The 26,265-nt window shown below is 35.0% G+C and overlaps 1 protein-coding gene across 2 annotated transcripts in view; it reads right to left on the bottom strand.

The window, feature by feature from the left end:
- Positions 1-26,265, bottom strand: part of ADK (adenosine kinase) — a 657,653-nt gene that overhangs the window by 338,002 nt on the left and 293,386 nt on the right. For both annotated transcript variants that reach the window (XM_066349840.1, XM_066349841.1), the window contains exons 5-6: positions 14,283-14,455; positions 4,040-4,148 (exon numbers count right to left, since the gene is read on the bottom strand). In XM_066349840.1, the coding sequence (XP_066205937.1) occupies positions 4,040-4,148; positions 14,283-14,455 (282 nt within the window). The remainder of the gene's footprint in view (positions 1-4,039; positions 4,149-14,282; positions 14,456-26,265) is intronic.

Here is a 26,265-nt window from a genome sequence, read left to right as displayed (position 1 = left end):
ATGCAAATGATAAAAACCGAAGATGAAAAGAATAAAACAAAAATACAACTACCCAAAATCAAGAGGCAGTTTGAAACATTGAGTGATTTTCTCATTTTTCATTGCACATTAGTATTGTTTAGAAAAATTAATGTCTCTAATTTTCTAATATATATAGTTTAGAAAAATTAGTCTCTAATTTTCTAATATTGTTCATAAACCTTTCCTAAATATCATAGTCTTAGAGGGCTATTATAAGAAATATTTCTTGTAAGAGAAGAAATAAATATATGCCAATCTGTTGCTAAGGTGAAGAATACCTCAGATTTATATTTTTAAAAAATTCAGGCCCTGGAAGGTTTGCTCAGTGGATAGAGTGACAGCCCAGTGTGCAGACATCCGGGGTTCAATCACTGATCAGGGCACACATGAGAAGCGACCGTCTGGTTCTCTTTTCCTTTCTCTCCCCCTCTCACAGCCAGTGGCTCGATTGGTTCAAGTGTCAGCTCCGGACACTGAGGACAACTCGGTTGGTCCAAGCATCAGCCTCAGGGACTGATGATAGCTCAGTTGATTCGAGCATCAGCCCCAGACAAAGTTGCCGGGTGGATCCCGATTGGGGCACATGCAGGAGTCTGTCTCTCTATTTCCCCTCCTCTCATACTTGAAAAAAAAATGTTATTAGCTATCACATAACCAGTAATCTCTATTCACCTTTTAACAAGAAATTTGGTTTAAACATGGAAAAACTGAGTTTACATGCCATAAATAGCACACAGGTATAAAGGTAAAAAAAAAAGAAGCCTACTCTTTTGAATGTTGATATATGCATAGTCCATTTCAGTTTTTTACCAGGCAAGTTTTTGATGTGAACTTAGCACTGTAGCTTCACTACATTATGCAACAAAGAAGATGATCAAGGCTTTACATTTTTTCTTTTTTTAAATTTTTTTAAAATTTATTTATTCATTTTAGAGAGAAGAGAGAGTGAGAGTGAGAGAGAGAGGAGAGAGAGAGAAGGGGGGAGGCGCAGGAAGCATCAACTCCCATATGTGCCTTGGCCAGACAAATGCAAGGTTTTGAATGGGCGACCTCAGCGTTCCAGGTCGACATTTTATCCACTGCGCCACCACAGGTCAGGCCAAGGCTTTACATTTTCTTTTTTTTTCTTTTTTTTTTGTATTTTTCTGAAGTTGGAAACATGGAGGCAGTCAAGATTCTCACATGCGCCCGACCGGGATCCACCCCGCACGCCCATCAGGGGGCAATGCTCTGCCTATCTGGGGCATTGTTCTGTTGCAACCAGGGCCATTCTAGCACCTGAGGCAGAGGCCATGGAGCCATCCTCAGCGCCTGAGCCAACTTTGCTCCAATGGAGCCTTGGCTGCGGGAGGGGAAGAGAGAGACAGAGAGGAAGGAGAGGGGGAGGGGTGGAGAAGCAGATGGGCGCTTCTCCTGTGTGCCCTGATGGGGAATCGAACCCGGGACTCCTGCACGCAGGGCCGATGCTCTACCACTGAACCAACCAGCCAGGGCTTTACATTTTCTTAATGTTGATGACCATTACTAATTTATGGAATAGTGGGAAGAATATGTAGATATGGCTTCTTTTAGATAATGCAGACAAATGTCTTAATTTTGGAAACTTGTTGAATAGATATTATTGAGTTGCTTCCTTATATCAAGAACATTTTGTAACTAAAGAGTCCCAGAACTTCAACATGTAAAACCTCAGGAGTTTATGAGGATGATGTGAGAAGACTGCTAACCCTACAGAACCTCAAAGTCGGAGGAGTCCATCTGGTTTGATTAAGTATAGATATACCTATTCAATCTAAAATTTAGGTTTGAGAATATGCTAAAAAAAACTAGACTGGATGCTCTGTACTCAAAGGAGATAAAGATTTAAAAAAACTTCAGAATGTCTTCATGGAAATAACATTACTTTTCAGAAGATATTTCACCAAGTTTAATAAATAAAAATTATGCTTCTCGTTGTTAGCAAAATAAATATTTGTTGAACATTCACCAAGAAGAACAGTATTCCAAATATCTAATATGTCTACTATTTTCAGTACTATTTTAAAATAACCAAACTCTGAGCAAATTAAAGATTTACTTGGCAATGTAAGAGCATTATTTTGATGAAATCACTGAAATATAAGCAAAGAGCTAACAGCTATCCATCAGAGATACCAACTGGAATCAATTTTGTTTCTGGCTGAATATACTACACAAGTTTAAAAAACAATCTAATCTCCTTTATTAACATGACAAAAACTAATCTCTGCATACTTTATACAAAATGGCACTTGTATAAATAGTTAATGCTCCTATAAAAATTCCATTTACCCAAAGTTGACTAGATGCACTATAGTACATAATTGTTCAAACTATAAGTTGTTTGCAAGTTGGGTCCATGTTGTTATAAAAATTCCACTCACTAAGACCTGGCTAGAAGGGTTACATATGTATAACTGTTAAAAGTATAAGATGTTTTAAAGTTAGTTCTTAATGTGGGGCCCAACTACTACTATACATTGAAATAGAACTGTAATTGTCAGTTAAAAATACTTTTCCATCATAATATATTATCATATATCATAGTCAATATAAATAATATAACATAAATAATGCCAAAATTTAAACTATGTACTTTTTGAAAATGACATTTTCAAATGCAAGGTGGTTATAATACACAGATCTCCCTAAAAAGACACACTACAAAAATTTTTTTTTCTTTTTAAAATATTTTATTTTATTTATTCATTTTTAGAGAGGAGAGAGAGAGGGAGAGAGAGAGACAGAGAGGGAGAGAGAAAGGAGGGGGGAGAAGCTGGAAGCATCAACTCCCATATGTGCCTTGACCAGGCAAGCCCAGGGTTTCGAACCGGCGACCTCAGCATTTCCAGGTCGACGCTTTATCCACTGCGCCACCACAGGTCAGGCCCACACTACAAAAATTTGCTGCCAAGACATTAACAAAAAAAAAGAACATTTTGTAAAGTAAAATAGAAGATAAAGAGAAAATTTTTTAGTTTTTGAAATATTTTTCTCATATACTGGAGAAGAGGTAATATGTCTTTTCTCTACATAATCTTCTCAGTGTAAGCATTAATTTCAGTTATAAGGGGTAGGGTTTGCTGTACAGAGGGATCAATAACAACTTTGTAATGCCTACAGCAGTGCACATAAACATTCTATAGAAGACATTAACACTAGACCGAAAGAAATATTTATATTTTCAATAAACATGCTCCCATCAGATAATCAATTTTTTACAGGTCTTACCTGCTGTTTCACTCATTAGGTAGGGAGTGCAGGAGCTGTTCTATAAAAATTATATGTTATATAATTATGAGGTGCTTTTAATTTTCCATAGGTATCTACTTATTTATGATCAGTCACATTCAACTCAAATAAAAACAAGGTATTCACAGGGTGATTAATGCAGGAGGATTTTAAACCAGTCTTATCTTAGACATAAATTCTTAACCAATTATTTTTATGTCAAAAGACTTAATAATTTAAATTACATGCTACTCTTATTTCCAGATTTAAAAGATTTGTCACGATCAATGTTTCTGAAATGTTAAATTAAATGGTGTCATGGTAATTACTATGGACTAATAGCAATTAAGATTTTTAGGTAAATAAGCTCGAACTGTTTGCAGTGAGTATTTATACAACTAATATATTCCCATACACTGCATGCATCATTCACATGTTCACAAGTAGCCTACAGTATAAAATGTAAATTTGCAGAATTACTTCAAAAGAGCTTCAGAAACTGATTTAATACAGAATTTAATAGTTAGTAAGAAATATCTATGTATAATGTATCCAAAAAGAAGTAAACTTGAAGGGAAATAATATAAATTATTTCACCACAGAATTATCATTATTATTGTTCTGTAATTTTAATAGTGAACATACGCTTTGAGTTGGGTAAATACTTTGCAGGATAAGTAAAACACAATTATTAAATAATTTACATCAGCTAACAACTATAATTTATTGTGTAAATATATATAAAAAATTGAATTAAGTAAATACTTACTGCTATATAATAAACTCTAGCTTTTTCTACCAACATCCAGTTTTTCTCCATATCCAGATGTTTCTCTTTTTTATAGCAATTGGCAGCAGCAAGATTAGCTACAAGGGACCTATAACAACAACAACAAAAAGAAAGTAGTTTTTCTTATATACAAATATATAGTTTTTTCTTTTGATTGCAAACTTGTCATGAATTACTATAGTTAATTAACAATATTTTTGTAAATTTTATCTTACATTTTAATTACTCAATACTTCTGTATATTGATTTTAATAAATGTAAAAAAATTAAAATTTTTTGAGAACTTTTGAGACTTCTGTGTTGCCTTTGTTAATCCTTGTTGCAAATCCACTTGGTATTTTGATAAACTGACATTTAAGTTTTCTTTTGATATTTAAATGATTAGATTATCTACTGTCTACATTAAAATGTTTCAAAATACATTTAAGAAATAAAACTAAATTTCAGCAGGGTGCTTTCCCTGCTTCAGGAGCAATGAGTAGTGGTGGATTCCAGATTTGACCACTCCTGTGGTGTGTTAAAATATATTTGAATCACCCCAGATAAGATGGCGAAGGAGTAGGCAGACATACCAACTGCAACCTCCCAGGACAAAATTGTATTACAAGTAAATTTAAGAACAATCATCTTGAAACACCAACTTTGGACTAAACTAAGAGGAATCTATAACCAAGGATCACCAAAGGAACCAACTGATCTGGTAGGAAGGGCAGAGACGCAGAAAGGATTGCCCCGCTCTCCGAGTGGCAGCTAGGAGGGACTCTCATGGCAGGATAGGTCACCCTGAGAGGTGTGTGGGTCCTCAGCCCCAGGACCGGAGTCCCAGCCCTGGGCTCCAGAGCCTAGAAGAGGCACCTGGACAGTATTTAGCTGAGGAAAGAGCCAGCTTACTGTTTGCGAGAAAGAGACAGAACTCTCAGACCCAGGCTCCATCTTAAAAGACCTGCGCAGAAAACCTCCTTCACAGCCAATTACCCAGGGCTCTAGTGGCGGGGAGACCTGAGGGGATGGGAGTTGCGAGAGGAGAGTGTAAACTCAGAAGCCCAGGGAGAGACACCGTGGGGGAAGGCGACCCCTATGCTGATCCATTCCCCAATACTAAAGTAGCCATTTTTCCTGGGAGCAGCAACACCTTTTGGTAGCACCAGCAAAGGGAAGAAATTACACCGCACGCCAGAGTCTCTCGTGCTCCAGTCAGGGCAAAGGGTTGCTCAGAAGCAGGGGGCCCATCAGGGAAACAGGTTTTGGGTGCTGAGGCCTGAGCTACACTGCCCACTCACACACTGCTGAATACTCGCTGGAGGGCAGGTGGGCTCAGTGGCAGTGCACCTGTGGGTCAAAAACACCTCTAGACCTCAAAGGACACACCCACTGGACTCCTGTGGCCACACCCTACTGAGGTCTGAAAAAAAAGTCTGGATAGAATGACACCTGAGGCCAAGGGGCAAGCCACACCATCTACCCTTCCTAATCCCTGAATTACCATGTAGAGCCCAAAAAGCAGCTAGCAGTAAGAGACGGCAGAAAGTGGTACTCAGTGAAACTTGAACTTTTGAGCAAACTTTCCCCAGGCCAAGAGTAAATAAAAGCCACCCTAGGAGTGCAGCTGATATTTACAATGGCACTGGGCTCAAAAGAGGCAGCCATAAACTCTGGATAGCTTGTGGCTCCAAGAAGGTTGCTAAGGGCCAGTCATAGACAGTGACCCCCACTGGTCTGTGCCAGGTTCCTGTCAGGGAGGTCCAAGGTTGGCACATCCAGCAGCCAGATGTGGAGAGCATCAGATCAGGACCTAAAAACCCTTGTTAGAGTGGTATCTTAAGGAAGGGCTCCTCACACATAACCCAGCTAAGGCCAAGAAAACGCTGACACAAACAGCAAAAAGAACAGTAGCTGCAGACAAGTAGCCCATAGCAGATTATAAACAATAGCTGATGTCAACCCAAGAAGATCTAGAAACAACTAAACTGGAAGCTATAGGCAGACAACACCAAACCTAGACTGAACTAGCTACACAAACAGCACACCCAAAGGAGGAGTCAATACACAGACAAAATGGGAAGATAGAGAAATGAAATTCAAATGAATCAACAAGAGAAATCCCCAGAAAAAGAACTGAATGAGATGGAAGTAACCAAACTATCATATGCAAAGTTTAAAGCCAAGATTTTTCACGATGCTCAAGGAACTTAGAGCAACAATGGTTGGACATAATGAACAACTAAATAAAGGGATAGCAAGCATCAAAAAGGACATTTAGATCATAAAAAATAATCAGTCAGAAATGACAAATAGAATATCAGAAATTAAGATTGCACTAGAAGGAAGTAACAGCAGTATGGATGAAACAGAGGACCAAATCAGCAATTTAGAGGACAAGATAAACAAAAGAACAGAAGCAGAGCTCCAAAAAGAAAAGAGGCTCAAAAGGTTTGAGGAAACTCTAAGAGAGCTCTGTGACAACATGAAGAGATATAACATCCACATCATAGGGGTTCCTGAAGAAGAAGAAATAGAACAAGGGATAGAAAACTTGTTTGAAGAAATCATAGCTGAAAACTTCCCTAAATTGATGAAGAAAAAAGTCACACAAGTTCAAGAGGCATGGTTCCATTAAACAGAAACCCAAGGAAGCATACACCAAGACATATCATAATTAAAATACCAAAGTTAAGAGACAAAGAAAGAATTCTAAAAGCTGCAAGAGAAAAGCAGTTAAATAGCCACAGAGGAGCCCCCATAAGAATGACATCTGACTTCTCAACAGAAACACTTAAGGCCAGAAGGGGTTGGCAAAATATTCAGAGATGCAAAACAAGAACCTACAACCAAGATGTCTTCCAGAAAGGCTATCGTTTAAAATAGAAGGAGAAATAAAAGCTTCCCAGACAAAAAACACTCAAGGAATTCGTTACAACCAAACCAATGCTGCAAGAAATGTTAAGGGGCCTGTTGTAAACAGAGGAAAGAAAAAAGAAAACTATTAAAAGAGGAATGTAAATTTAAAGAATAAAATGGCAATAAATAACTACATATCAATAATAACCTTAAATGTAAATAGATTAAATGCTCCAATCAAAAGACATAAGGTAGCTGCATGGATAACAAGACAGGACCTGTACATATACTGTCTACAAGAGACCCACTCAAAACAAAATATACACATAGACTGAAAGTGAAAGGGTGGAAAAAAATATTTGATGCAAATGGAAATGAAAAAAAAGCTGGGGTAGCAATACTTATATCTGACAAAATAGACTTTAAAACAAAGGCTATAGTAAGGGATAATGAAGGTCACTACATAATGATAAAGGGAGCAATCCAACAGAAAACTATAACCATTATAAATATCTACACGCCTAATATAGGAGCACCTAAATATATAAAGCAGATTTTGATGGACATAAAGGGCAAAATCATCAGCAAAACTATAATAGTAGGGGACTTTAATACCCCTCTAACATCAAGGGATAGATTCTCCAGACAGAAAATTAACAAAGAATCAGTGGCCTTAAATGACACACTAGATCTACTGAATTTAATAGATATATTCAGAACCTATCATCCCAAAGTAGCAGAATATACATTCTTTTCAAGTGCTCATGGTACATTCTCTAGGATAGACCACATGAGAAGACACAAAACAAATCTCAATAAATTTAAAAATATTGAAATCATATTAAGCATCTTCTCTGATCACAATGGCATGAAACTAGAAATCAACTATAATTAAAAAAATGAAAAACATTCAAACACTTGGAGGCTAAATAGCATGTTATTAAATAATGAATGGGTTAACAATAAGATCATGGAAGAAATAAAAAATGTCCTTGAAACAAATGAAAATGAACATACAACTCAAAATCTATGGGACACAGCAAAAGCAGTCCTGAGAGGGAAGTTCACAGCACTACAGGCATACCTTAAGAAGCAAGAAAAAGCTCAAATAAACAACTTAACTCTGCATCTAAAAGAACTAGAAAAAGAAATAAAGCCCAGAGGAAGTAGAAGGAAGGAAATAATAAAGATCAGAGCAGAAATAAATGACATAGAAGCTAAAAATACAATACAGAAGATCAATGAGACCAAGAGCTGGTTCTTTGAAAAGATAAATAAGATTGATGAACCTTTAACCAGATTCACCAAGAAAAAAAGAGAGAGGACTCGAATAAATAAAATAAAAAATGAGAGTGGAGAAGTAACAACTGATACCATAGAAATACAAAAGACTGTAAGAAAATACTATGAAAATCTGTATGCCAGTAAACTGGACAGTCTAGGTGAAATAAATAAATTCCTTGAAACATATAATCTTCAAAAACTCAATTTGGAAGAATCAGAAAACCTAAAAAGACCGACAATAACAAATGAAATTAAAACAGTTATCCAAAACTCCCAACTAACATAAGTCCTGAACCAGATGGCTTCACAGGCGAATTTTAACAAATATTCAAAGAAGACCTAACACCTATCCTTCTCAAGCTATTTCAAAAAATTCAAGACAAGGAAGACTTCCAAGCTCCTTTTATGAAGCGAGCAAAATCCTCATTCCAAAACCAGGTAAGGACACTACAAAGAAAGAAAACTATAGGCCAATATCCCTGATGAACCTAGATGCTAAAATTCTCAACAAAATATTAGCAAACCGAATCCAGCAATACATGAAAAAAATCATACATCATGATCAAGTGGGATTTATTTTGAGGAGGTAAAGCTGGTACAATATTCGCAAACCAATCAATGTGATTTACCACATAAACAAAAGGAAGGATAAAAAACACATGATAATATCAATAGATACAGAAAAAGCATTTGATAAAATCCAGCACCCATTTATGATCAAACCTCTCAGCAAAGTGGGAATATAGGGAACATACCTCAACATGATAAAGGCCATCTATGACAACCCACAGCCAACATCATACTCAATGGGCAAAAATTAAAAGCAATCCCCTTACGACTAAGAACAAGACAGGGTTGCCCCCTTTCACCTCTCTTATTCAACATAGTTCTGGAAGTCCTAGCCATAGCAATCAGACTAGAAGAAGGAATAAAAGGCATCCAAATTGGAAAAGAAGAAGTAAAACTGTCATTATTTGCTGATGACATGATACTGTACAGAGAAAACCCTAAAGTCTCAGTCAAAAAATTACTAAACCTAATAAATGAATTTGGCAGGATATAAAATTAATATTCAGAAATCAGTGGCATTTTTATACACCAATAATGAACTGTCTGAAAGAGAAATTAAGAAAACAGTCCCCTTCACTACTGCAACAAAAAAAATAAAGTACCTAGGAGAAAATTTAACCAAGGAGGTTAAAGACTTGTACTCGGAAAACTATAAAACACTGATAAAAGAAATCAAGGAAGATACAAACAAGTGGAAGTATATACCGTGTTCATGGATAGGAAGAACAAACATCATTAAAATGTCCATATTACTCAAAGCAATCTATAAATTCAAAGCAATTCCTATTAAAATACCAATGGAATACTTCAAAAATATAGAACAAATATTCCAAAAATTTGTATGGAACCAAAAAAAGAACACGAATAACCTCAGCCATCTTGAAAAAATAATAATGCGGGTAGTATCACACTTCCTGATATCAAGTTATACTACAAGGCCATTGTACTCAAAACAGCTTGGTACTGGCACAAGAACAGGCATACAGATCAATGGAACAGAACAGAGAACCCAGAAATAAACCTACACCTTTATGCCAATTGATATTTGACAAAGGAGGTAAGAGCATGCAGTGGAGTAAAGACAGTTTCTTTAATAAATGGTGTTGGAAAAATTGGACAGCTACCTGCAAAAAAAAAAATGAAACAAGACCATCAACTTACACCATTCACAAAAATGAACTCAAAATGGATAAAAGACTTAAGTGTAAGTTGTGAAACCATAAGTATAATATATATATTAGAAGAAAACTTAGGCAGTAAGCTCTCTGACATCTCTCATAACAATATCTTTGTTGATTTATCTCCATGGGCAAGTGAAATAAAGGACAGGATGAACAAACGGGAGTATATCAAGCTAAAAAGCTTCTGCACAGCAAAAGACAATATGAACAAAATAAAAAGACAACCCACACAATGGGAGATCATATTCACCAATACCTCTGATAAGGGGTTAATAACCAAAATTTATAAAGAACTTCTAAAACTCAACACCAGAAAGGTAAACAATCCAATTAAAAAATGGGAAAAAGAACTAAATAGACACTTCTCCAAAAAGAACATAGAGAGAAAAAAAAGAAAAGACACACAGATGGCCAATAGGCATATGAAAAAATGTTCAACATCACTAATCATCAGAGAAATGCAAATTAAAACCACAATGAGGCCCTGGCCGGTTGGCTCAGCGGTAGAGCGTCAACCTGGCGTGCGGGGGACCCGGGTTTGATTCCCGGCCAGGGCACATAGGAGAAGCGCCCCTTCCCCTCCTTCCTCTCTATCTCTCTCTTCCCCTCCCGCAGCCAAGGCTCCATTGGAGCAAAGATGGCCCGGGCACTGGGAATGGCTCCTTGGCCTCTGCCCCAGGCGCTAGAGTGGCTCTGGTCTGGTTGCAGCAGAGCGATGCGATGCCCCGGAGGGGCAGAACATTGCCCCCTGGTGGGCGTGCCGGGTGGATCCCGGTCGGGCGCATGCGGGAGTCTGTCTGACTGTCTCTCCCCGTTTCCAGCTTCAGAAAAATACAAAACAAACAAACAAACAAAAAAAAAACCCTCACAATGAGATATCACCTCACACCAGTCAGAATGGCGCTCATTAACAAAACAACACACAGTAAGTGCTGGGGAGGATGTGGAGAAAAGGGAACCCTCCTGCACTGCTGGTGGGAATGCAGAATTGTGCAGCCACTGTGGAGAATTGTATTGGGTTTCCTCAAAAAATTAAAAATGGAACTGCCTTTTGACCCAGCTATCCCACTTTTAGGAATATATCCTATGAATATACCAAATCACTGATTCAAAAGAAGAAATGCACCCTCATGTTTATGGCAGCATTGTTTACAATAGCCAAGATCTGGAAACAGCCCAAGTGTCCTTCAGTGGACGACTGGATTAAAAAGCAGTGGTACATATACACAATAAAATACTATGTGGCCATGAAAAAGAAGGAAATATTACCTTTTGCGACAGCATGGATGGACCTGGAGACTATTAGCTAAGTGAAATAAGCCAGGCAGAGAAAGACAAATATCACATGATCTCACATATATGTGGAATCTAATGAACAAAGTGAACCGAGGAATGGAATAGAGGCAGAGGCAGAGTCACAGGGAACAGAGGGACAGTGTCAGAGGGAAGGGTGATGAGGGGATAAGATCAGCGAAGGTAAAGGGATTTTTGAAATTATATTACATAACACAGAGATTTAAATAGCAGGACAGCAAATCCTAGGGAAGAGGGTAGGGTGTTGAGAGGAGAGGGTCAAGGGGGGTATAAAGGGGGACACGGGAGTGGGGTTTGAGGGAGTTATATTTGGTGGGACACTTGAATCATGTAAACCCAGTAAATTAAAATTAATTAAAAAAGAAAGAAAACTACAATGCCATTATACATAAAAATATGGAAATAATAACTTCAGTTTTTAAATATCAACATACTATACAATTATTATTTTGACTAATGTTTTAAAAGCCAAGTATAGGATTAATTTTACAAACAAACATATACAAACTGTATTTACTATGTAAAATTAATTTGCAAAGCATTACATGTTAAGTGTTGGTATAAATTTAAATTAGTTTCTACAGTTGAAAACTCCCTGACCTGGTCCGGTTTTACAGCTGAATAATCTAAGCAGGATACTACATTTAAAATTTTGCTAAAAGGGCAACATAGAACTTTTAATTACCACTCAACAATTAAGCTTTTTAAAAAAATTATTGACTTTAGAGAGGGAAGAGGAAGAGAAAAAGAGATTGGTCTGACATTTCACTTATTTATAAATTCACCAATTGATTCTTGTATCTGCCCTGACCGAGGACTAAACCTGCATCCTTGCCATACCAGGATGATACCCTAAGCAACTGAGCTACCCAGCCAGGGCAACAATTAAACTTAATAAAATATTTATATTATATGAAAATTAATAAAAATACTTCTATTCCTCATTCTGACTCAGAAGTTAGAAAATAACTTGACAATTTTTCACTTGTAATCAATGGTAGCAGTTATAGTTAAAAAAACACAAATATATCATCTTATCACTTAAGACTGGTAATACAATTGGTTCCTCTGTTAGGAAAAGAGTAAATCAGTTCTCTTCCAAATATATTTCTGTTCATCCATATGCCAATTGATTACTGAGTATATATCTGTTTATGTTCAATTAAATAAATAAAAATAAGAGTAATATGCATCAATATATTTATGAAAATAACTATATTACAAAGTCAGAATAGTTAGTCTTGATTTATAAAAAAATTTTAAAAATCGAGACCTTAGCAAAATTTTGATAAAAATGGTTACTTAATAAAAGCAAACCCTTGTGGTATCTGCTGCTAAACTCTACTTTGATAGTAAAACCCACTCTTTGATAGACACTACATAGTTTCCCCAAAAGAAAAACATAAAAAATACAAGTATTCTTACTATCCAATTGTATTTGGTTCAAAGTTTGAAAAATAGGAACCTAGATTAAGAAAAACATTGCATTATCTAAACTCGTACTGGATTCCTTAGTTTTGGATAGTGGTAGTAAGAGTTACCAGCCCTATCTAAAACAATTTATCCAAATCTATTAGCCACAATTTGGACAATGAGTTAGACAGGGAGAGTTTCCTTCAGTTTCTGATTTCCACTGTTATTTGAACCATACTGATCATCATAAGCATAATATTAGTATATAAATTAAGATGTTCACAACTGGGAGACCTATATTATCATAGCTGCTCTTTAAAATAGCAATTTAGCATACAAAAATAATGTATCAATTTTACTCTAGCCTGAATGATATCAGAGGCAAAACTTGATCCATTTCGGTCTGTGAAAACTCTGCACCAGTATGTTAGTGTTGGTTTTAGAAAAACTAAAAAGGGGAAAGTCCTAAGTACATTTCAAATATGTTTGAACAACAGGTGGTTTATTTATTAAAACCTTAAAATCATAACATTCTTTTATATAAAAAAATAAAGTTATAATAAAGGTTTGAAATATTTTGGCACTGTATTTTTGAAAGTTGTATTTTATTTATTTAACGACTACTGCCCAGAATAGTGTCAGATTCTTAACATACATGTGCTAAAGGTCAGAGTGAGCAAAAATAAAAGGACAAAGAAAGGGGAAGGGAGAGAAGGGAAGAAATAATGGAAAAGAAACAAATAAAAACAGAAGAAAAAGAAGGGAGAAAGGGAACGGAAGAGAACAGACTAAACACTTCCAGCTATAAAGAATGTAAAATTTCTAGTGAATCAATATTTTTAAAAAGATCATCTGTGAAGCTAACAATATAGTAGTTAGGAAAGCTATTTTGTTTTCCCCTTGCAAAGGAGAAAAAAGCTTACGCTGATGAGCAATTTGGTAATAATGCTATTAGCAATGTATCAAAGTACTGAAGGAAAACCTCCATGAAGCTGCAAAGTACAAATACAACCAATGCATGGAAGGCCCTGAGGGATATATTCCAAATTTATATAAAGAAAAGTTTTTCATAAGTAAAATTCTATAGAAATACAACAGGTTGTTCCTTGAGTAGTGCATCACCCATGACTAAAGTTGCTTAATATGGATGAATGCCTATTTGCCAGAAATACTTTAGATGACCTAATTCATGTGAGACTGGATATAACATAGTATGATATTTTATATGTTAAAAAATACAAATGAATATGTGTATGTATTTATATGTATATATTCCAATATTTCAATCTCAGGATATGGTGAAAAGAACATTTCTGTCTAATCCCAGTTTAGCAAAAAACCAGCTACAAGACACTGAATAAAATGTTTCCTTTTCTGATCCTAATTATAAGAAGTAGACACCAGATTAGATAATTGCAAAAATTTCATTCCATTAAATCTCCTGAAGACAACAGTAGGTTAAACAAAGGCAATTTTTTAAATAAGGAAAAATGATAAAAGTTTATTAAACATTATAAATAAGTATAAATATGAAGTCTAAACTTCAAATTTAGATTGGAATTCAGATTTTACCAGTATTTAAATAGCCAATTAGTATAAGCTTCCCTTGGCAATACACTGACCTGTTGCCACCAGTAATGCATGCAGCACAAGTTCCTGTTGGTTGCTCACTCTGCTCATAGTAATGGGCATCCACGTGGGCTTCGGCAGCTTTTTTCTTCAGGATCTCTCCGAATTTATCTATCCCAATGCATCCAAAAAATGTTGCTGCTTTGTGTGGCTTCTGAATCATCCACTGAAAAACAGGGACATAAATAATTTTAGTGGGTCAGAAAATGGCACACCATAGTTTAATATTCTTCCATAGACAGGTATATAAAAGGGGTACTTTATTAGAATCTGTGGCTGTTATAAATGAAATTCCAATCGTGTCCTATGACTCATGATTATAAATTTGATATAACAACCACATAAAATCTTATTATACTACTTTTGAGGAGAGAAATAGAGCATAATGGTTAAGAACTCAGAATCTAAAATCATATAGACGTTAAATCAATGCTGTTTTAATACAGAAAAATCATAGTGATTGCCAATAGAAGTAGTATAGCCATTTCATTAAAAGCAAAATGATGGAAACAACTTACATGTCTATCCATGGAAGAATTATTAATATAAATATTTTATTGATATTTTATTGATATAAATATAAATAAACTATGATAATTCCATTCAACTGAACACCACAAAATAATTTAAAAAAGAGAAAGAGTGAGAACAGGAAAAAGCTATATAGAATAATGATCTATATGGAGTAATGCCAGGATATTTTATGAAGTTTAAAAAAAGGGGGTGTGACTTGGAGGATCAAAGAAATTGTTAGCTACAAATTTATCTTTCTGAAATCAATTGTATTCTTTTTTTAATGACTCTTTGCTCTAACATTCCCTAAAAGTATTCTCATAAAGATCTGATATATCCTGTTTTATTCTGGTTTGTAGTACCAGAATTACAAACATCCAATTTATGTATAACTCATACTTACAAATGGAGCACCTTAAGGGTTATCAGTAATCAATTACAGTTGGACATCAGTGAAGATGAATACAGTTACTTGACTCCAATGGCAAAGAACTAACCAAGGAGAAGTAGAGCAGCAAATGACAGCATTTAGGGAAGAAAACAGGGACCCAAACTCCAGAACCAAAAAACTTTTCTACAGAAGAATGAGATGCCTTTCATCTCATTGAAGCAGGAATGGCAAAATTAGAGGAGCAAGATTCTGATACAGAGAGGTTCACCAAAGGTTATCATACAGTTACCAAAAGCCTGAGATGCTACAAAGCCATTTACGATGAGGAAAGAAAAAGCTCTGTACAAACCTCCCTGATGCCTACTTCAAGAAACTGACTCCAGCAGCAGAATCAAACCCTGATTCTAACACCAGTCTCATCCTCTCCAACAAGTCCATTATCTTCTGCATCATCCAAGATTGTTTAAAGGTGTATTTGAAAATGTTTAAGTATTTAAATGTATAGAAAGGTAAAAATAAATACTGTGTTAAGACAAACATCTAAGCTGCATTTAATAGGTAAATATACTGTTCTAACTTACATACAAATTCAACTTAAGAATAAACCCACAGAACCTAACACATTCGTAACCCGGGGACTATGGGTGATGAATCAATTTTCTGAAAGTTTATAAATTAATTTGCTAATAGTTCTGTTAAAATTTAGTACATCTCTATCATTATCTCAAACACAATGTGTTACCAAGACTTAACCTGTTTCCTACAATTCTGACATCCAATCAATAAACACTTAACGCATGTCTACTAGAGGAAAATGACAGTGGCCCTAATACAAAGATACAACCACAACATCGTCAGTAAAGAGATTCGGCCTTGTTCAAAACCTCTGACTATGTTTCTTTTTTTTAGCTAAAATAAACTGCCCAGCCTCTCTTTATTTATATATGTATGGTATATCCTTAAACACCTATCTTTAACTTCTACTCTAGCCCTGAGGAAGTAGAAGTGTCCAGAATTACCATTATGTTGTGAATAACAAAAACAAAACTAAACAACTATAGAATTTTCAAACATTGGACAGGGCAGGACTATGATCTTTGATAGAATAGCACTGATATTATACAGGCTCTCTGCCAGAGGGCAATTTCTAGACTATGGTGCAGGGAGGAAGAAGCCAGAGATGGCATTCTCACTGAAATGAGGTAACAGAAATCAAAGAGAGCCAGAAGAGTAAAAATTGTGAAAGACTCTCAGAGAGGAATGAGCTGAAATCCATACAGAGTAACTCTTAAGGCTTTGGCAGGATTCCAATCTGTGCACACTTAAGGAATATATGAAATCATAAGGAATCTGCATAAATGCTCTAGAATTAAAAAGTGACTTTATCAAAGTCTCAGGATTTTAAGATCAATGTAATTCTATACACTATCAAGGAACAGTTGAAAATTAAAATTCAGAAAACAATGACATTTATAATAGCATAAAAAAATGAACATACTGAAAAAATTTTAAGAAAACATATGCAAGACCTATACATAGAACACTAGAGAAGTTTGCTATAAAAAATAAACTATATTAAGCAACTCTATGTGCATGAATAAGAAAATTCAATATTCTTTAGATAGCAATTCTCCTCAAATTAATTCATATATTCATTGTAATTCTAATCAAAACCTGAATAGGATTTCTGAGGATACCAAAAAGTTGATTCTATAATCACAGAGTAAAAGGAAGATGAACTAGAATAGCCAAAGGTTAGGAGGTATGTCAGTGTTATGGAAACTAACCTTGGTAAGTCCCAATTTCTTCAAATATAATGTTGATAACACAACCTATGATCATGGAAGCACGTTTTAAGAATTAGAAACAGACTAATAAGAAATGCACTTTAGTTCAGTAAATCATATCTATTATGAGAGCTGGGTCACTTTTATACAGAGAATGAAAGGAATCTCACTATACTGTAAGCAAATACACCTACCTGAAGAACAAGAAAACCACAGCTACAACTTGCAACTTTAAATAAGTATGTGAATAACAGTTAAATTCAATTTTAAAGGCAATGGTAAAGGCAGAATACACCAGGAAACACCCAGGAAGGAGATTAATTACAAATGAGGGGAATCAGAAAAGGCTTCCAGAGACGGGTGACATTATCAACTAGTCTCTGAAGGATGGGTGTAATTTTCAAAATGGCTATGAGTTGGATGTTGGCACAGCACAGAGCAATGCCTCCTGTCCTGTCTTGGGAATTTTATCATGGTGTCCCTAAGGTAAAAACAAAAAAATTCTACTTATTAAGTAGCTAGTTCCAAACAACTTAATAAATATTTACTTCTTAATAATTGAGCGCCTGTTGTGCACTGTAAAATTCTCAAAATTTGGAATCAGACTGGTCAGTACCACTGTCATTTCCTGTGTCACATTGATTTTTGTGTAGTACTTTTGTGTGATTTTTTTAATCACAGAAACCACCAAAAACCCAGTTTTCCAAAGTATATGATACTATCAAAAGAAGAGTAAAAATGTAATGTTAAAACAGAAATATCTGGAGCTAGTGGTTCATGCTGTACCTAATAGATGTCGCTTGTTTCCAAGATTTAAAATAAACTGCAGACTCAGTGTGGGTTTGCTAAAGCATCCAAGGAGTCTTGACACACAGTTTGGGGAATAAAGTATTATAGTGTTAACAAAAACAATGAAAAAAGAAATAAAGGACTATTAGGAGTGTAATGACAGAGCACAATGTGGGAGGGAAGCGACTAACGTGAAAAGTAGATCTAGGCCAGAGCAGATCATTAAATGCCACTTTAAGAGTTTAGGCTACATTCTGTAAGTAGAAGGGTGCAAATGCAAGTTTTTGAGCAAAGGAATCAGAAGATAAGAGATAATGGCTCATTAGGGAACCAGGAAGAGAAAATTTATGACTGAACTTAAATGTAGACTAAATAGATGACATATTAAGCTTCACATCAAGAGCCTTTAACAACATATTGAAATTTTTCTATTAATATTAACTTCACCTTCCAGATGAATTTCCTCTTTATCACCTAAAAGCAAAATATTTAAAACAATTTAATTGACATTGATGCTCAAGAGCCAGTCACTTCTAAAGTAATGCTACATAATTTAATTCAATTCATAATAGAATGATGAAGAATGGTACCTACATACTAAAATAATAGCAGGGTAAGCCAAACGTACGAAATTTTATATCAGAAAACCCAATGAGACATTTCGGGAAAACTAAAACACAAAAGAAATTAAATGTCAAAACTGGGTAATAACAGCAACAAACATTTCAAAGGAGGGTAAGGAAATAAAAAATGAAGCAGTTGGTTAGGAAAATATTCGAAGCTTAAAGAATTAGTTCTTTAAGAGGATTGCTATGCTACCAAGTGAGACAGGGTGAAACAAAATTTTCATAAAAATTATTAAGAATCTATTCTCCCTCAATAACTAGCATGTTATACTCCTTTCCTGCCAAAACTGTTCCACTTCCCCTGTTGGCAAGCATCCTATTAATAAAAATTGATTCATAATAATCCTACTATTATCCCAACAATGATTCTTTTGTTATTTTTTGTTTTTTATTGTTAAATACCTGTTAACATCTATTTTTCAGAAGAGAGTTTGGGAAAAAACTCTGGCCTAGTAGCAAAAAAAAGATAAACTTTAGAAAGGATACATACCATGCATCTAGTCCTGTGATGGTAAGTTACATACTCTATCAGAGAGTATACTATATTTCTTGCAAAATTACTGAGAATTGAATAAGGTAATGTAAGCAGGCCTGACCTGTGGTGGCGCAGTGGATAAAGCATCAACCTGGAAACGCTGAGGTTGCCGGTTCAAAACCCTGGGCTTGCCTGGTCAAGGCACATATGGGAGTTGATGCTTCTTGCTCCTCCCCCTTCTCCCTCTCTTTCTCTCTCTCTCTCTCCTCTCTCTATAATGAATAAATAAAAAAATCTTAAAAAAAAAAAGATAATGTAAGCAAAGTGCCTTTTAAAGAGTACTGATGATGATAACAGGGCACTGAGACATAAAATAATTTTTAGTCTAACTTCATTCAACTGATTGCATAAATATTTCTTGATCACCTACCATTTGATGAACAGTGTAGTAAAAAATAGATAAAACAGCATTTCTCTTCTCTTTTGTAGGCTTCTTTTCTTCTCCCTATTCCTTAGTGTTACTCAGTCCTGGATCCAAGGATTACTTACCCATCTCACCCTAAATAATTTTTCTGGGTCTGATCTAATCTACTCCCAGTGTGTGTGTGTGATACATACATATACATATCAACAATGAGAGCAGCACATATGTTAGACTTTTCCGAGTGGCCAAAGAAAATATCCTAAGGAATATATGCAAAATTGCGTCCATGCTGAAACTTGTAGAAATTAAGAGGCATGAGGGTCTTGCATGAAATATTTAATTTTCAGAGGAAGAAGGATGAAAAAGAGGCTCAGAAGCAAAAAAAAAGTCTACTGGAATTATTGTAGAGAACTTAAAGTAAAATCAGTATTCCAAACAGGATTTTGGTACCTTATAAATGCAATGAGTGAAGATGAATAAGAAAAGTGTCACAATGCTATGATCTCTTTCTCAAATCTGTATTCTAAAACTAAAGTATTTTCTAAAACATGATAAATGCACAATGAATATATTTTACTTGGAGATATCATTAATAATATAACCATTAATCTAGGTTAAAGGTTTAATATAGAACCTGACATAAGGTTGGCAGAGAATTAATTTTAACTATTATTATAATTACTACTATTGTAATTATTATGTTGGTATAAATAACACTATTTTACTGCTATTTCTAAGGCAAATTGTTAAATATTTAGAATACTAAGGAGTTTGAATTTCATCTTCTAAGATTTGTAGTCTGCCTGAGATCCATGGGCCCCTATCAGGTCAGGGTATAAGTAGGAGGAAGGGTGGAACCCATGAGCTCTCTGAAATTATAAAGAAACCTGGATGTATTTTTCAGAGGAAAGGACTCACAGATTTCATCAGATTCTTTAAAGGAACTAAACTACCCACACCAAATGGGAAAGGTACAGAGAGAAAACGGCTATAGGCAGGGAGGAAGCCTTTTTCCTTTTAAGTAGAAGAGGAAAAGGTTATAGGATTGCACCAAATTAACCAAGAAAACCATTTAATCCAAAACTATTTGTCCAAATTAAAAAATGCAGTGTAAGTTGTGCTTCTAAAAAACCAAAAAAACTTCTAGTATCTGAAATTGCTACTTAACTAATTTCTTTAACTATCAACAGTAAGTAGCTATCTTAGATATATTTCCAAAGGTCTTCAAAACTGGGTGATAAAAAATAGCATAGCATCTGAATATGCTTCATGTTTTTATTCAATCTTTCACCAGAAGCCTTTAAGCAACATGATTTCTATCAAATTGATAGTATATATTCTACTTTTATGTTTTCTAAAGATTTTTAAAAATCATGCTTACTTTAACTTTTAGTTTTTTGCTATTCACAGCAAGTCTTTCTTTTAGGTTGGAATAAAAAGAATTTTCTTAAGGATAAATCTGATATTTTTTAAGAAAATAAGAAACTTCTAGAAAATGTCTTTAGAAATAAAATTAAATATATAGTATTTCCAATACATTATTTGAAATAGTAAATTCCCTTACATAGTGGAATGGTGTAAATGTATATAGCAATATACTGATGGGGATCAAGACACACTATTCCAAATTATAGTACAATAGCAGAAAAAAAACTGAGGAAATGGCAAAGGAGGAAGGTACTCTGAACTTCCCTTTCCTTCTTCCTTGAAGCAGGTATTAAAACCCTCATGTGTGAAGTGCCCTCAAGACCTGGAAGAAGAGAATATTCTCATCCCAAAGACAAAGTGACATGAAGGAAAATCCTAACAAAAGTTCACCCAGTTTACTTGCCTTATACTCAGACCTCTCATATTTCTATAAGACTTCCGACTCTTCATCAAACCTAGCATAAAAATCCTTAAGTCAAACTGTTTCTTTGAGTGTTTCATTTCCTTATGAAGTTTCCGTGTTGCATAACACTTACATTAAATAAATTCATATGCTTTTTCAGTTTAATCTTCAGACCCAACGAAAGACACTAAGAGGGGCACATCTTTTTCTTTCCCCACCATCCTCAAGCAACTTCAAGTTAAAGGAGACAGTAGCGATGGCTTTTCTCATCTAAAGAACATATTATTCATCCATATATTTATCATTATTTTAAAATAACTTCTAAAATTATTTTATCATTTTTTCCATTATATTCCAGACGTTTTCCCCTGACAACTTGAGAAATTGTGCTAAAAGTAAATACAAACAAAGTTTCAGTGAATAAACTCTATAATTAGATAAAGAAGAATTAGAAACAAAAATATAATTAGGAGCTAAATTAGTAAGTACTTACTATATGTTGGGCATTATGCTAGTCCTTTACTTATTATGTTATCCCAGTTAATCTGAACCACCAAGCCTGAGGTAGATATTATACTTACTACTCCAATTTCATAGGTGGGAAAAGTAGGTCAGTGGCAGAGCTCAACTCTGTATGATTTTAGAAAGTATATTCTCAATCATTACTCTAGAGATGAGGAAAAAAGTGATACCCTCAATCATCACTCTAGATAGGAGGAAAGAAAGGAAATAAAATCATAGCAGAAGGAGTATGATTAGACCTCAGACATACAGCTGGCTTGGAAAAGAATAACTATGTGACCAAGTGTAAGTAACTTCATCTCTCTAGCTATTATTGTACTCAATTGTAAAAGTCAGGAAATTATGATGATTTTCTAAAAGATGCATCACTTCAAACTATAAAAAAATAGATGAATATACTGTATATAAAATAAGAAAAAAATCACCATATAAGTTTATTGTGGCCAATTAAAATTGGGACAGAGTTGAAGAGAGTAAGAAATCTTCAGAGAAAAACTACAGTGGGGTCAGAAGTAAGAATGTCACTCAGATTCATTTGCCCAGAAATTCTACAAAAATAAAGAAGCATGCCAACTAATAACCAAAGAGCAAGAGAAAATTTGAGAAAAATCCTTTTCTTTTACTGTTTCTAGCATACATGTTATAAAAAGCAAACTCCCTTAAAGGCAGTAAACATTTGCCCACAGATACCTATTAAAAGCAACATCAAAAATGTAAGGCAAAGGTCAAGTCAAAGTGTATCGACAATGATGAACTATGACAGCCTCTATTAAATTACCCCTTCCTTCAAGGGGTATGTGATCAAAGCAGCAAAGATATCTTCACTCAGTCAAATAACAAGGTATTTGTTGAGATTGAAACATCTGGTCAATATCTCCTAACACTGCAATTTCATGCACAGTTAGCATTAGGGTACATTTCTTCTTTTCTTTTTACAGGGTCCGTAAGGGTGACACATATGGCTGATCATTTCATTCAAAAGGATTCAATTCAAGGCATTACACACAATTGTCTGTGCTTTATGATGTTTTAAGTCTACCTGCCATCGTTTTCCATCATCATTGCTTACTGTTGGTTTTTTTCTACTATAAAAGCCTGCAAATATGACAGAGCACTTAAAGTTAACAGCCTTTCTCCACTGGAATTAGAAAGTACTTGAAGCAAAGGAATCTATATAAAGTAGCAGGTCGTTTTCTATTGTTAAAAACTCCCTCTATATTAAACTATTTATTATTTTATTTATCATTTAAGCAAACATCTAGTACAGATTAGAAAAGTAATGTTTAATGTCAAATAAAATGCTTAACATTCTATATGACAGATCTATGCAAGTATATTCTTTTGTTGTAATTTTAGTTATAATAATGACTTGGAAACAATATAATAGATTTAAAACTTAATTTTAAAAAGGGTTTTCAAAAAATTTTTAAACTTGATAAAGAAGAATTCTATACCAAGAGAATAAGAATGCTACAATTTTATCAGTCCCATACGATGAAAATTTTCCACTTAAAATCCATGCATTAGTTGTCATGGTAACAGGGGCCTCTCTTAAACAAGTACTGTGTAGTAAACCTGAACTCACACCGTAGATCCTTTTTCCCTTTCTTTCTTTAGAATAATAGCTTCAAGGGAAATACAGATATATTCTTCTAGTGATAAAGAATCACTTATGACCATTTTACAATAAGCAATATGCAATGACTGATTAAGAAAGAATATCAAAATAATAAGACTGAATTGAAATCTAAGATGTAATGTCAACCTGTGCTACTCTAGCAGATAATATAAATATTTAGTTTGTTCATCTGTTTATTAATTTAGTCAGTCAAGCCAATCTAAAGGTATTTATTGAATAATTCTATGGGCCAGGTATCATGCTGGCACTGGAACACAATGTTGAACAAGTCACAATGGACTCTATCTCATGGAGACTCCACACAAAACAAAATGCAAAGCAAACAAAAATACTAAATGAGAAATAAAATAATTGTAACAAACGCTATGAAGGAAATAACAAATCGCTGAAGACCATGAGTGGGAACGAGGGGCAAGGAAAGAATCTACTTTGAATAGCAAATGACTAATCAGGCAAAGAATGAGTTTGGGATTGGAGAGAAAAAAAAGAAGAGCCAAGTGCAAAGCTCCTGAGAGAGGCTGACCTATTTAAAAAATGTGAAAATCAGTGTGGTTAGAACAGTGAGGGAGACGAAGAGGAGCTAATAAGTTTGGAAAAATATCCCGGCTCCAGATCATGCATACCTTGTTGACTATGGTAAGAAGAATAAATTTTATTCAGGGTGCAATAGGATGCCACTGAAGGGTTTTAAACAAGAAAGTACAACTATCAAATTTTAAAAAGGACCATTTTTGTTACTGCACATAAAAGTATGTTTATACTGTGTATTTTAAAAAAAGCAATAAGGAGATAAATTAGGAAAGTGTTATTCACATCCCACATACAGGCCTCTGGAAAAGCAAATTAGCTCTGAAGGGTAACAAAATATGCAACCCCAAATGTGCCACTTTGGCAGGTGAATTAGTTTGAGTTGATGGCAATCAAGACTCAGACAAATCAAGAAAAACTTTTACCTCTCCCTCAACTACTTAAAAGAATTTAGATAGAAGCCCTGGCTCAGAATGAAAGCTACTACCAGAGATAACTTTTATCTTAATGACCTATCTGTATGGCAGTGCAAATACCTAATTACCAGGCATCTGTACTTCTTATTGTCCTGTGAATTACCCACCTCCCCTTTAAATCTCCAGACCCCTATCCCACTCCTTAGCTCGTGATGGTGATGGTGTATAAGCCTCAACTGCATGACTTGCCCTTGGGTCTCACGTTTTTATGGGGCTCCTGTACGTACAAACTTAAAAATTTGTTTTTCTTCTGTTAATTTACCTTATGTTAATTTAATTATTAGACCCACCAAAGAACCTAGAAGGACAGAAGGAAAAAATTTTCCTCCCCAATAACTTTATCCTAAAATTATTTCCAGATTTTAACCACTTTTTATTCAAAGACTTTTCATTAATTCCATTACTATCAGTGATCCAAGTTACCAAAGCTCTTGCCTGGATTGTTGTAATATCTTCCTAATCTCCTTGCTCCCATCCTTTCCATTTTCATTTAAAATGTAAATCATTGCACTTACTATATTCCTTTACTCCAAACCATCAAGCTTTCCACATCACTCAGTAAGAAGCAAAAATCTTTTGAAAGCTATGAGACCCTACAGGATCAAGCCACTTTTCTTTACACCCTGTTGCCTTTCTAACCTCATTTCCTGTTATTCTTCATATTCTAATCCAACCACACTTAACTCCTTGCAAAAGTTTGAAACATGCCAAGCATGTGCTGATAGCTCAACTTAACCAGGCTTCCCCAGCTACCTGGATAGTTTTTGCTCATCTTGAAAGTCATTACTCAAATCTTACTTTCTCAACAAAACTGTCCTACACACCCAATTTAATAGTATAATATGCTCCTTTTGTTCCAACATTTCCAATATCACAACCACACTTTTCTACTTTTTACCTCCTTTTAAAATTTTTTCTACGTGAGAGCAGGGGAGATACAGAGACAGACTCCTACATGTGCCCTGACTGAGATTCACCCAGCAGTCCCATCCAGGGCCATGCTTGCAACTGAGCTATATTTAGCACCTGAAGGAGCCACCCTCAGCACCTGAGGTCAATATGCTTGACTCAGTAGAGCCATAGCTGCAGGAGGGGAAGAGAGAAAGAGAAGGGGGAGAGTGAAGGGAGGGAGAAGCAGATGGTTGCCTCTCCTGTGTGCCCTGACCAGAAATCGAACCCAGGACTTTCACACACCAGGCCGATGCTCTAACACTGAGCCAACCGGCCATGGCCTTATCTCCTTTCTTTAACAGCTTCTAATTTACTTACATACTACATTTATTATACTACTCCCATTAATATATGAGGTACATGAAGGAAGGGATTATTATCTATTTTGTTTACCAATGCATCCCCAGCACTTGACCCATAGTAGATAACAGTATGTATTTAATATATTATATCTGATTAACACATCCCAAAAGAGTGATCAATAGATACCAAAAATTGATTGGTGACATTCATCATATTCCTAAAACATACTTGCTTATTCTAAAACAAGAATAAAACAAAAATAACACGAGTAAAATACTTCAATAAATATTAGCTATTAATATTATTGAAGGATTCATGTTATCACTGTCATTATTAAACAGTTTATAGTCAATATAATAACTTTAAAATAAATAAAGCACTAAAAATATTAAAAAGGTAAAAACATGTCACAGTCTGCAAAAGAGAATTTTAAAAACAAACATACTTATTTTCTGCATATTATGGGAAATAACTTATTTACTCTCTTTTTCACAGATAAAGAAACTGACACTAAGAATTAATAGAAATAACAAAGTTAGGTAGGATGCTTAGTTACTAAAATAATGTGCTTTAAAAACTTTCTTCAAGCCTGACCAGGTGGCGGTGCAGTGGATAGAGTGTTGGCCTGGGATGCTGAGGACCCAGGTTCGAAACCCCAGCTTGAGCACAGGATCACTAGCTCGGTTGGAGCTTCCCACCCAGGGGTCAATGTACATATGAG

The sequence above is a fragment of the Saccopteryx leptura genome, chromosome 9, assembly GCF_036850995.1.
Source record: "Saccopteryx leptura isolate mSacLep1 chromosome 9, mSacLep1_pri_phased_curated, whole genome shotgun sequence".
In the NCBI taxonomy this organism is placed as follows: domain Eukaryota; kingdom Metazoa; phylum Chordata; class Mammalia; order Chiroptera; family Emballonuridae; genus Saccopteryx; species Saccopteryx leptura.
The sequence above is the reverse complement of the archived record's forward strand: the minus strand, read 5'-3'. Positions and strand labels throughout refer to the sequence as shown.